Genomic DNA, 13,080 nt, shown 5'->3' with positions numbered 1-13,080 from the left:
AGGTACATTTTCTCAGAAACTTTCAAATTATGGTAAAATGCATATCCTAACTTAAGAGAAAAATCAGTCTGGCAGAATTTGTGCGTACTTCAGGGTTAGAGCCCATGTACTTTGGAGAGGTCCTCGGATGGTTCTAGCAAAGAGTGAAGAAACCGTGCAGCACAGCTCTAGGAGGAGGCGTCCCCTGCATTTCCTGTATGAGAGTCGGGAGTGGTGTTTCTGGGAAAAGCAGAGATTATAAATTTGGAAACTGCCCCCCAAAAAGATAATACAAACGTCCTGCTTTAGAGATCAAAACGTGTGAATGTCACGTTTGTACGCCATCCCGTTTAGGAGAGAATTATTCACACTACTAAAGATTTGTAAGCCTGAGAGTTTCTTGTTGACACACTACTTTGGGAAATATATTTAGACGCGTATCTTTTCAGTGAGCGGGCTAGAAATGAGCCAGGGGCTTTTAACGCTTTCCGTCCTTCCTTCAAATCAAGAGACTATGCGGTCAGCGGAATCTTCTGCAGCTTGTGAACTGCCTCCTCCAGCCGTGTGTCTGTGATCGTGGGGAAGCCATCTGGCAATGTGCTCCTCTCCCACATCAGTAGATACTCTTGATCTTTGATAGGCTGAGAACCCTGGAATAAATATCATAACCTGTGGAGTAATCTTCTTAAGTCAGGATTCCCTGGCTGTAAATGCCATTATGCAGTAATCCTTCAGACCTGGCCTCTGCCTGTGACTTCAGCTTACTTTTAGTGATAAAAGCATTGTGTCGCCTGGAGAAGTGGCCATTAACTTGGAGGTAAAAACAAGCAAACAAACAATCAAAACCCAGAGAACTTGAATGAGAACTGCAGTGAGGGGCGCCCGGCTGGCTCAGTCTGTGGAGCATGCGACTCTTGATCTCAGGGTCATGAGTTCCAGCCCCACCGTGGGTGCAGAGATTACTTTAAATAAATAAATAAAAAGAAATGCAGTGTAGTTTTAGGATACTCTATGGTCTAGCTGTGAACAGTATTTACATTATTGTGTCAGTGACATAAACTCTGATTATGGATCTCATCATTCTGCTGGGACTGTGCTTAGGGACCCGGGTGTGGTGAGGGCCCCACAGGAGGCATCGGTAGGCAGTCTCTAAAGTGAAAACAGAAGGAACGTCCAAAAAGAGTTGGCAGTAATGGTCTCTGGTGTTGGCGCCAGGGCTGGAAAGGTTGGAGCAGTGGTCTGTTGGTTTTGTTAGTAAGCTTCGTGCACCCACATTATTTGACGGGAGTAAAATGAAAGAGGTGGCACGGAAGCGTACAGGGGGCCCAGTGACTTGGGTCTTTCGTCACAGATTTCTCCGTGAGCTTCCGTGCCCTGAGATACCTCCCCTCAGCTTCCGGATGCAGATGCGCTCTGGTTAGAATAACGTGGGCGTCTCTTCGCCTTTTGGACCAATAGGTTGTTTAGACAATTCTATTATAGCGTATGCCCTTATTTTTTGACACAGACCGTGTTTTAAGTTTAATGGTACATCCCAGCCAAGTTTATTTATTAGAAGGTATTACAAAAAGAACCGACTCTGTCTACCTAGTTTATTATTGAAAACATCCTTGTGAGTACACCGAATTTCTTGCCTTCACCCCTGCAGCGATATTGCTACCCTCCGTAACTTTGGCAGCTAGCGGTTGTCCAGCAGCATAACAAAGTCCGTACTGTGCCCTAAAAATCTGATTTATTATGTTCCAGCCAGTATCTCCACCACTGCCTGTCCCGAGCACTGCCGTAGGTTTCTTCTGCTTCTCTCTTGCAATATTCTTTTTAAAAAAATATTTTTTTAGCATTTATTTTTGAGAGACAGAGCGTGAGTGGGGGAGGGACAGAGAAAGAGGGGGACACAGAGTCTGAAGCAGCTCCAGGTTCTGAGCTGTCAGCCGACCGAGCCCCCCAGGCACCCCGTCTCCTGCAATACTGTCAAGTCCGGTGACCTGTCCCAAGGGAGGCTTCGGGTTCTTCCGACAGAAGTGGGATTGGTTCACTTGTCAAGTGGGCTCTTTCCTTTTTTATAGTCAGTTTAGGAAACGGGGAGAGATTTCTGGAAGAATCTTAGTGGTTTATTACTAGTGCTGGGAGGAACAAAGATTAGCATACACCCTCTGTCATTTAGTTCTGCCTCTAATTGCAACCCAGCCAGGCTATTAGCCAGTCCAAGGAAAGTCCTAATTTGAAATTTCCAAACAATTATTATTATAGCTCACATTTATTGAGTGTTCATATGCTTTCAGGCACTTTTTAAAGAGCTTTCGAGGCATTACTTCATTTAATCTTACCCACGGTGCTATGAGATTATTATGTAGAAGATGGGGCCGAGTATTTTTATTTGGGGAGAGTTAACTTTTATGGCAAGACTGTTGTTTAGGTCCAGGTGGGTACTTGGAGACCTTTGCTTGCTCTGTTATATGTATGTATGGAAGTTAAAAGCAAGCTATATGTTTCACAGCCACATACATTGGGCCTCTGTAGGTTTTAATATAATCACAGCGATTCCACAGCCAGCATTTGAAGTCCTAGCATGAAAGAAGGGGATTTTTAATTTAATTGCGTAAATAGTAATTTAATTGCATAAATACTGAGACATTCCATACACTCTTAGACAAGGAGGTTAAAAGACATGAATGTTTTCCGTCGATCTTCAAAGTTCAGAAAGTGTTAATAGGACTGAGAAGGGTAGGTCTTGGCAGAAGGGGTAGATTTAACAAAGTGATTCTAAAACTTAGCCAGAGAAAGCGAAGTATCTGAGAATCCTCTAGAAAAACTCAAAAGGAAGAGGAATAAGGATGGATGCACCCTACTAGATAATTTCTTTCAGACGTCCAGACATACTGGTGCCACTCTAGACAAACATCCACGAACCAAATGTTGTGGAATTTCAGAAACAGTCAACACACAGAAAGGTGGCATCTTCTGCCAGTAAAGGTACAGTGATGTGGCTCACTACTGCGTGCCCAAACCCGAGATGAATTTCATATGAGCTAAGGATTTTGTTGTAGAAACGTGTAATTCCATAATCTTGTGGGAAGGGGCTAAGAGGGATGTCAGAGGCAGAGCACATGAAGGAATCCCACCACTAGACTCTCTATGTAAACGTTAAAAGCCGTATTACAACTTTAACAAATCTAACATATTACAGTTTTAAATGACACTTTAAAAATCAAAGGCAGTTAAAAAGCCGTAATAAAAGTTCAAAATACATACGACCAACATCTGTGACGATAGGTTGTTAGCTTTAATAGAGAAAAGAGCTCTACAAATGAGGATGGAATGTTAACTGTCGGGGGAGAAAACCCATCAAAGGACACACGCAGCTGTGTCCCAGTAGGCTGCAGGGGCCAGGAGGCCAGCTGTCACGTGACTGACAGCAAGTGCATTAGCAGCAGTTAAAGACCCCAGTGGTGAAAGGAAGTTCTCTCTATCCTTGGGCTGCTGGGAAGCCCAGCCACTAATCCTGAACAGTTTGGAGCCATGTATCCAGAATCTTAAGATGTGTGTACCTTTTCTCCTAGCAAATCTGCCGGTAGCGATCCTTCGGAAGCAGTAGGGAAACGGCTTAAAAATAAATGGAGCAAACTTGGGCGAGCTGTTGTCGTGGCTCGCCGGCCGTTGTATTTCTAAAATGATGACGTAGTCACTTGTATCGTGAACATTCGAAATAGTGACTTGGTCACTACGGTGGTACGTTCAGTTACTTGGAAAATTCATTTCTTTGTGGCACTCCCCTCATGAACAGTGCACACTAAAATGAGCCGTTAGTGTCGTGTGCTACTAGTGACCCTGCTAAGTTACTCTCCTCTCCGTGAGGCTGGGAAGTGGCGCGGGCCGCCGTGGACGGCAGGCTCCGCTCGCTTCGCCTGTGCCTCGGAAGGGAGGCGCACGCGGGCTCGTCGCGAGTAGGCTTCTAAGGACGGCGGCCGTCGCCGCGCGGCCCTGATGGCTTTGGTCTCGGAATTCCAGGCAGCTGCAAGAACAGCAGCGGCAGAAGGAGCTGGAGCGGGAGCGCGTGGAGCGCGAGCGCGTGGAGCGCGCGGAGCGGGAGCGGCTGGAGCAGGAGCAGCTGGAGCGCGAGCGGCTGGAGCGGGAGCGCGAGCGGCAGGACCGGCTGGAGCGCGAGCGGCTGGAGCGGCTCGACCGCGAGAGGGAGCAGCGGGAGCAGCGGGAGCAGCGCGAGCGGGAGCAGCGCGAGCGGCAGGAGCAGCGGGAGCGCGAGCGCGAGCGGGAGCGGGAGCAGCGCGAGCGGCAGGAGCAGCTGGAGCGGCAGGAGCAGCTGGAGTGGGAGCGCGAGCGGGAGCGCCGGCTGTCGGCCGCCGGTAAGAAGCGCGCGCCGTGCTCCGTGCGGGTGCATGTGCGGGCGGGGGCGGGCGGGGGGCGTGGGAGGCGTGGGGGGCGGGCAGCAAGTGGGACACGGAGAAGCGGGCCGCACTTGTTGCTCTGCCGCCTCCTTCCCCCTCGCGGTGTTACTGCACTTAGCGCCGGGGGCTTGAGAAAGTCGGAAACGTGCGGCCCGGCTTTCCAAGTCTTCTCACTCCCCCTGTAAATTGGCTGTAAAGTGCGTGTTTTTGTGGGAAGTGTTTACTTTGGATGAACTTAGAACACAGCCCCCCCCCCCCCCTTTGAGGTTGCTTAAATTGTCCTGACTCCTGTCCTGTTCAAGAACTTTGTTTGTGCTCGAAAGTGCTTGAAGGAGGAATTCAGAATAGTAGGCGAAAAGTACCCTCTCTAAAACTGACTGGCTTGCATGTATTCTAGTAGTGCAAAAAATTAGTGAAAATTTCTAAATCGGATGGAATTTATCGAAAGATGTAAGCGTTAAAAAGCACAGTTTGAGACGTTCACTAAAATTGACATTTACTGTCATAGGATCTCAGAATTATTTTCCTATTCCATATGGCCTGTATCCAAGGTCTCAGTGTGGTTGATGGGTTGTCGTTTGAGCTAATTTACTTGTTCTTAACTGCCTCGTTATTTTCTGGGGTTGTAGCCAACCAAAGAAACAAAACTTATCCACAAATAAGCAGGAACGAGGGGCCCCTAGCCCTTTGTGAAACTTTTTGCCAGTTTCGCTATTTGCCCTTTGTGAAACTTTTTGCCAGTTTCGCTATTTGTTGGTAAAACAACAAGCAGACTTACTCTTCTGTTTGTGGTCCTACTCACGTAACTTGAATGTCCTTTTAGTGGACCGAATAATGAGACTTGAGATAGAATCTTCTTCTTGCCAAAGACGAGCTAAGTGAGCAATGTCGTGTGTCAGTACGCTCGCCAGACGGAAAGCGAGCCCGTGTCCTCCTCCCCTGGGTCTCGGGATGCATGGACGAGTGAGCGCGTTCTCGGGGACTAACCGCGGTCTGCGTGCGTGCACTGTGTCCGAGTGCTGGTTTTGTGGCTTCACTAGCTCCCTTTTTCTCTCTCCTTTTTTATCCCGTCTCTGCTGCCGCTCCCCACCTTCCCGCAGCTCCGCCCTCCGACAGCTCCCCGTATAGCGCGCCGCTGCCCGAGTATGCCGGCTGCCAGCCTCCTGCGGCACCTCCTCCATCCTATGCTAAAGTCATCGCAGCTCCAGGGTCAGACGCCAGTCCTGACTATGCTGTGGTGACCGCTTTGCCACCTACTTGCACGCCCCCCACACCGCCTCTTCGGCACTCGGCGACACGTTTTGCAGCATCTGTAGGCTCAGCCTTCCACCCCGTTCTTCCCCATTACGCTACGGTTCCTCGTCCTCTGAACAAAAACTCTCGGCCTTCTTCTCCCGTGAACACACCCTCTTCTCAGCCTCCGGCCGCGAAGCCCTGTGCCTGGTCTACTTGCACTGTGTCGCCCCTCCCTCCATCTCCTCCGGTCATGATTAGCAGCCCCCCCCGGCAAAGCGACCGGTCCGAGGCCTGTCCTCCCTGTCTGTGTTTCTTCTCCTGTGCCCCCACTGCCTCCGTCACCGACAGCACCCAACGGGCCGCTTGACTCTGTCACGTGTCCGGTGTCTCCGCCGCCTACCTCAGGGCCAGCAGCGCCGCCGCCGCCGCCGCCTTCCCTCGCACCGCGCTCACACTGTGGACCTCAAGCCTCTCCTCCTCCAAGCACCCCCATTGCCTCAACTCCCTCCTCCAAGCCTAGTGTTCTCCCTTCTCCCTCTGCAGCTGCCCCTGCGCCTGCCCCTGCGGAGACTCCTCTAAACTCTGTGCTGGGGGACTCCTCTGCTTCTGAGCCAGGCTCGCAGGCAGCCTCTCAGCCGGCCGAGACTCCAGCCCAACAGGGTAAGGCTTCCGTCGTTGCCGCTGACGACTCGTCCCTCGAAAGGTGGCGCGCCAGCGGCCGTCACTGCCTGGAAGGACGGGGAGGGTGGTGTCTCCAGGCGGACGGCCTCCCGTCACCGTGCCACGCTGTCTGTAGTTTGAACAAGTGGCCGACGAGGGAGGTGGTCTTCTGCTGGATCGGTTGCATTCGGAGGATCCATATGAGGAATTCCCACAGCGATTGGGACTTGGGTGTCTCCCACAGGATCACGGGGCGGCGGGGGGGGGGGGGGGTCCGGTATCTGGTGGCCCCCACGACACAGCTCTTTTCAATTTCACTAGGAAGACGTTACTTACACGTTTGTCTGCACAGTGACTATATGATCTCCCTTGTCTCCCTTTAATCTGTGGGAAATTTGGAGGACAGACTTGGTGCCCAGCTGTAGGCATTAAGCGTATCATCCTAGAGTCTGCCGCGGCACAGTTCCGGGCGTGGGCCCTGTCTCATTTGGGCTTCCCACATTGGACTCGAGGGGGTAGGTGCGCCCTGAATCCTGCGGGGCAGCCTGACTTGGCACAAGGGGTGGGAGGAACGGCAGGCTTGCCGTATGCCCCAGCGGATTCCGCGCTCCCGAGTGACGGGCGGTGGTGGGCTGAAGGGGTGGTGGGAAGGGAATACGCATCCTCCCCCGTTATCCCTCCCGCCCCTCCCCTTGCCCAGCCGTGCCGTCACGGTCACGGGGGAGGGCGGGTGTGACCTTCTGAGGGTGGGTTATTTGCAAGTAGGGGAGGACCTGGGTCTGGAAGTAAAGACGATGCTCAGCAATTCTTTTTTTCAAAAAGAGGATTTAGCAGGAAGTAAAGGAAGGAATAGGACAGATTTGTATTTATAAAGAAACAGTGTTACAGTCTGGATTTAAATTAAACACCTCCTTCAAAAAATCTTGGTTCTTAAGTAATAAGACTTGTTACTGCTGTGTACATATTTTTTCTCGTTGACTTATCAAGTTGGCTTAAACACTGAGCCAGAATTCTAGTATGTGCAGATGTGTAACATGTGACCACAGTGCTGGACAGAGAGGCACAGTGAGCCTGACCTGACAGCCACCGCCCCCCCCGCCCTGCCGTCGGGGCCCACTGCCCGGGAAGAGAGGCGTCCCCTGCTCTGTGCTCTTCTAGGAGCCATTGGTGTTCTCAGCTTGTGTGAACCGCTCAGTCAGTGCTCAGTTAGCAGCTGCAGAAAATCCCCACCCATTGTGCAAATAGCATTTTATTTGTCCTGAAACCCTCCAAGAGGGGAGTGCCTACTAGGTCGTTCTTCCGATACGAAAGAAGCTCGTGTTCGCTCTCTCTGTGGTTTTACTAGATGTGGAGACATCTCTCTCTTCCCCTGTCTTCTAGACTAAAAAAACCTCTCTACTTCCAATTCCGGATCCTTTAATTACTTCTGGTTGTTTTGAGGTTGCGCTGTGTTCTAGTAGATTCCTTCATTTTGGTGATTCTGTGCACACCGGATTTAAGTGTGGAACGTGTGTAAGATACTGGAATGGGGACCCACGCCCTCTCATGGTCTCAGTCGGCACAGGCGGGGTCTCCACCACTGCAGACTTACGTCTCAGCCTTTGGGGGTGCACGCAGACGACTTTGGGTCTGTTTCTTCAGGCCTTACTAACCGCCCTCACGTACACTAGCTTGTTTTCGGGGACGCTGCCCCCGGCGCAGATTTTGCGAGCACTTATTTTATTTACCAAATCCCGGGAACACCCAAAAATCGAAAGTAAGAAGTCCTCTATTTTGGCTTTACATTTTAGTATCTTTTTCACCCTGATCCAGACTTTAACATTGTGCTAAGCGGAGCTCACGAACAATAGTGAGTGTTGGAGGCGGTGGCGTCCTGCACCGCTTCCCAAAGAGGGTACCGCGCGGCGCCCCGTTGACCGGCTGTCTGACGTCTCTCTCCTGCAGGCGGTGTCTTGGGACCACCCGCACCTCCGCCCCCACCGCCGCTCCCACCCGGCCCCGTCCCGGCCGCCGCAGCACCGCCCCCCCCCCCCGGGCCGCCGCCCCCCCCCCTCCGCTCCCCGCGGCGGGGCCGCCGCCCCCACCGCCCCCGCCCCCCCTTCCCAACCAGGTCCCCCCCCCTCCTCCGCCCCCTCCCGCGCCCCCACTCCCCGCATCTGGATTTTTTGCGGGATCAGTGTCTGAAGACGATCGCCCGTTGACTGGACTTGCCGCTGCGATCGCCGGAGCGAAACTGAGGAAAGTGTCCCGGGTAAATGCGTCTCCGTGTCCCTTTTCTGTGTGTGTGTGTGTCCTGTCCTTTCTCAGCGACTCAAGTACCGAGTTTACCGTATTCTACTTTCATGAACTTCATTGACTGAAAAATTTGAGATAATTTGTACTTCAGAACAGTTGCGAGAGTGCAGTTTCTGTGAACCCATCGCCCAGACTCACCGCTTACAGTATCTGCTTTGATGTTTCCGTGTGTTTGTGTTTCCTTCTGGGCGAACACAGTACTCTTCCCCTTTTGTCCACAGTGTCCGTAAATCCTGCTTTGTAGGGACAGGGACATGCACCTGTGTGTCCACTGTAGAATGATCAGAGTCAGGAAGCTGGATCGATGGGCTGTTAACAATCTGCAGACCTACTCAGATCGCATCTGGGGTCAGTGATGTCTTTTACGCCACTTTTCTAGCCCAAGATCCTGGAGTCCGTCTGGTTGTAATGTCCCGAGTATGCTGTGATCTGTGTCAGCCCCTCAGTGTTTCTTACACGACGTTGCCGTTGCTGACGTCTGCAAAGCACTGATTTTGTGGCTCCTCCTTCAGTTTGGTTTCCCTGGTAGGTTTCCTCACTGTATTATGCATTCTGGGGCAGGTTACACTTTTTTTTCCCCCCTCCCAAAGCGTATGTCCTTGTCAGTGTATCGAACAGGGAGACGTGTCTTATCCCGTTATTTTCTATCCCGTTACCGTTGACGTTAACTTTGATGAGACTTCCACCGATTTATGTAAATCCACGCCATTCACGCCATAGGTTCTTAAAAAGATTTTACAAATAATACTTAGATGTTTGTATTGAAATTAAGTCTTCCTTCTGTTTTGAATGTAACGCTCAGGTCGTCTAACGTAGGGGCTCACCGTGTGTCTATTCTCATTAAGGTGGAGGACGCCTCTTTCCCGAGTGGAGGGAGCACCATCGGCGCGAACCCAGCCTTGTCCAAATCAGACACGGGTCGCGGGAACGGACCCCTCCCGTTAGGGGGCAGCGGGCTGATGGAGGAGATGAGCGCCCTGCTGGCCAGGAGGTAAGCGAGGAGTTACGTGAACGTGGTCACGATTGAGAGGGTCGTGTTCGTTTCATTCAGCTGTAATTGAGCCGGGCACAGTTCTTCCCCTCTGGAGAAGTAGTTGTTCTGCTAAGAGTTAGATGAATTTTTTAACAATCTGACTTACCCTCTTTCTAGGAGAAGAATTGCTGAGAAGGGATCAACGATAGACACCGAACAGAAAGAGGACAAACACGTGAGTTCATGAAGAGTCTGCCTGGCTGGGGCACGAGAGCCAGGGGAGCTCCTTCGGGAGACGGTGTCGGAGATTAGTTGGAATCTGTCACTGCTTCTTTCGGCCCTTCACGTACAACAGATGGCTTGTTTGGAGCCTCACGTATAAATGTTTACTAGCATTCTTCATAAGATGGGTTGAGTTTGTGGGGAAAGGACTGAATTCTAACCTGTAGAGTAAGTGCTGTACCTTAGATGAGAGAATGACCTTTCACTCGAGCTTTAAAATCTCTTAGGGTCTCAGTTACCTGCTGTTGAAAACGAAGGAATTAGACTGAGTCCTGGTTTTGAACTGTTTCCCCCATGGTTCTGGGCTGCGCCCCCTCCTCCCTCCCCGTGTCATCCGGGCTTTATCTGCCCGGTGCACCGGTGTCTGAGCAGTACAGGTGTTCTCCCCCGCCGCCCCCCCCGAGTTTGGTGTTCCGTGCCATTACCCCGACCCGTCTGTGACATCTGGCTCTGTCTCGGCGGCTGGTGCCGCTCAGGGAGGGTGCTTGAGGACAGGACCCGGGGAGGGGAGTTGGGGCAGAGGAGGACAGTCTGTGCTGGAACGGAAGGGGCAGGAGGCTGACAAAAGACACGGCGGGCAGCGCACCAGTAGGACTGGAGGCGGAGGAGAGTGCGGCACTGAGTCTGTGCCCCGGGTTATTCTAGCAGATGTGGTGTGATTAATACGAGTTTCTGTATGTTTAGGAAGATTCCGAGCCCGTCACTTCTAAGGCCTCGTCGACAAGTACACCCGGTAAGTTTAGGAGATCTATTTCAACCTTTGAGAACCTTCTCAAAATACTAACGCCCCTCAATTAAAAATTCCCCTTTACCCATGTTTGGACCAAGTACCTGCTTGGCCACGAAAATGTTAAAAGTGTTTCGTTCACGCTCAGAAGCAATGACTTGTTTTTCCTCTGCCTCTGTGATATTGGGAGATCCGTTAAAACCTGAAGATTTTTTCTGGTGATTCTTTCTTTGAAAATCATAATTTTTAACACATTCCGCGTGTACTACTGTTAATGATTTGAAGTTATTTGCTAAAGCAAGGAAATATACATAGATGAAAGGGAAGTATCTTTAATCATTGATTCTTAAAGGTAAAGATTAAGTGAGGGGCGCCTGGATGGCTCAGTTGGTTAAGCAGCCGACCTCGGCTCAGGTCACGATCTCACTGTTCGTGGGTTCAAGCCCCGCGTCGGACTCTGTGCTGACAGCTCAGAGCCTGGAACCTGCTTCCGGTTCTGTGTCTCCCTCTCTCTCTACCCCTCCTCTGCTCATGCTCCGTTTCTCTCTTTCTGTCTCTTTCTCTCTCAAAAATAAATAAACCTTAAAAACCATTATTGAAAAAAAAAGATTAAGTGAGCCTGTAGTTATTAGTACTAGCATCCATCTCAAAACGTTCTCAACTAGAGAGCATTGTCATTTTAACCATGCATTTGGGTGGTACTGATAAGGAAGTAAAGCTTCTAATTTGTAAGGTAAAAGGAAAATCTCGTTAAAGTCTTCGAAAAGTGTTGTTGAATTCAGTGCAGTTTCTGACGTGGAGAAATCTTGGGTGGAGAGTATTTCATGCAGAATACAAATAAACCACCTGTCACTGCGGGCACTGCACGAGCGCGGTGTCCGTGCCTAGGATGTGAGGCTCTCGTGTTTTACGTGTCATTTCCTTGTGTTTGACCAAAAGACAAAGAGCTGGACTGTCTCTTCAGCTTTTTTATCTAATTTGGAATAAAGCAACATGAATAAATTTGATGATTTCAATGAATTACTATCTTGAATGACCCATAAGTAATCACTGTAGAGAAATGTCCACATTAATTCCTACTCGTTTTGATTTGGAGACTACCAGCGACCTCTAGAATTGCACTATTTAGAAATCCTAAAAAATTTCCATTTTTGTGATTGTAACCCATTCTCCAAAAAACCCAACATAGTCTCATATTCTCATTATTGAATGGTGACTATTTGGTACTTCGATAGCTATCTTGTAGTTCAGACTGTGACTTTGTGAATTGTTTTTCCTCTAAATAGGACTCAGATCACTTTGACATTGCCTTCCTTAAAAATCCTCTGTTTTGTGAACCACTTACTGTAATAACTTTATCTTTCTTCCATAAGCCAAAATTTGTATGTATGTTACCAAGAGCACAGATTCTTCAGAGCTCCACTGTAAGTTAGGGTCCCAGAGCTGTTCACAAGGTGAAAAGAGCTATGAATCCTCCCACCCCCAATGAGAAGGGGTGGCCGACTGTATTTTTATACAAACGTGTTCATAGTTCATTTGCATGTTCCCTGAGGCGTATCCATAGACCGAGAAGCCAAGAACTCCTCATCCGATCGGGAGTCCTGCTCGTTAGACTTTTAGCCCCTGGCTTGCAGACATACAGTGTTTTACATTTCACAGTCTGCAGTTTTCCTAGGGGGGCTGGTCACACTTGCTTATTCATTTCTTCCTGTTTTAAGGTCTGAGGTCATACAAATTAGAATCCTTATAGATTTTACTGTTTTAAAAAAAATTTTTAATGTTTGCTTTTGAGAGCGAGAGAGAGACAGAGCACAAGCAAGGGGGTGGGCAGACAGAGAGGGAGACACAGGATCCGAAGCCAGGCTCCAGGCTCGGAGCTGTCAGCCCAGAGCCCACGTGAGGCTTGAACTCACGGACCATGAGATCATGACCTGAGCTGAAGTCAGACGCTCAGCAGACTGAGCCCCCCAGGCGCCCAGGATCCTTACAGATTTTAATTAAAGTTCAGAATTGAAATGACAAATTTTTTATTTATCTGTATTACTGCCTAAACATGTATAGTGGCGTCTAGGATTTTGTTATTTGTTTCACGGTAACTCTGGGAGCACATAAGGTATTTAATAACTTATGTTCCATATTTTTAAGAACCAGCAAGAAAACCTTGGGAAAGAGCGAATACAGTGAATGGCAGCAAGTCACCTGTCATCTCCAGGTACCTGTGTTCTCTAAGGTTCACATTTACACGTGGTTAGCGGCTACATTTCCGTTGTAGGAAAAATCAAATGGTGGATATGAGTGTGCAAAGGAGCAAATACAACCTGTAATGCTACTGCTCTTGGAAACCACTGAGCACGGTCTGTTCTTCCTAGTGATTGTCTGGACCCCACCGTATGCTTATTGTTAGCCAGTTGTCTGAAATTTTGAGATCGCTTTGGTCCTTCCGAATGGTTTTATTTTGAAGAATTCAAAACTACAGAAAAGTCGAGAGAAGAGCAGACACCCGTATGCCCATCGTCCAGACTCCC

At 49.7% G+C, this 13,080-nt stretch overlaps 1 protein-coding gene across 1 annotated transcript in view; it reads left to right on the top strand.

The window, feature by feature from the left end:
* The window catches only part of ENAH (ENAH actin regulator), a gene marked incomplete at its 5' end in the record, with an annotated part of 108,477 nt that overhangs the window by 82,905 nt on the left and 12,492 nt on the right, over positions 1-13,080 (top strand). Inside the window, 8 exon segments of the mRNA XM_049635313.1 lie at positions 3,988-4,340; positions 6,162-6,278; positions 8,223-8,320; positions 8,323-8,529; positions 9,419-9,564; positions 9,724-9,781; positions 10,513-10,561; positions 12,701-12,767. Coding sequence (XP_049491270.1) covers positions 3,988-4,340; positions 6,162-6,278; positions 8,223-8,320; positions 8,323-8,529; positions 9,419-9,564; positions 9,724-9,781; positions 10,513-10,561; positions 12,701-12,767 — 1,095 coding nt within the window.

Source organism: Panthera uncia, chromosome F1 (genome assembly GCF_023721935.1).
Source record: "Panthera uncia isolate 11264 chromosome F1, Puncia_PCG_1.0, whole genome shotgun sequence".
NCBI classification, from domain to species: Eukaryota; Metazoa; Chordata; class Mammalia; order Carnivora; family Felidae; genus Panthera; species Panthera uncia.
Note: the sequence above shows the minus strand (reverse complement) of the source record. Positions and strands in the feature narration are given on the sequence as shown.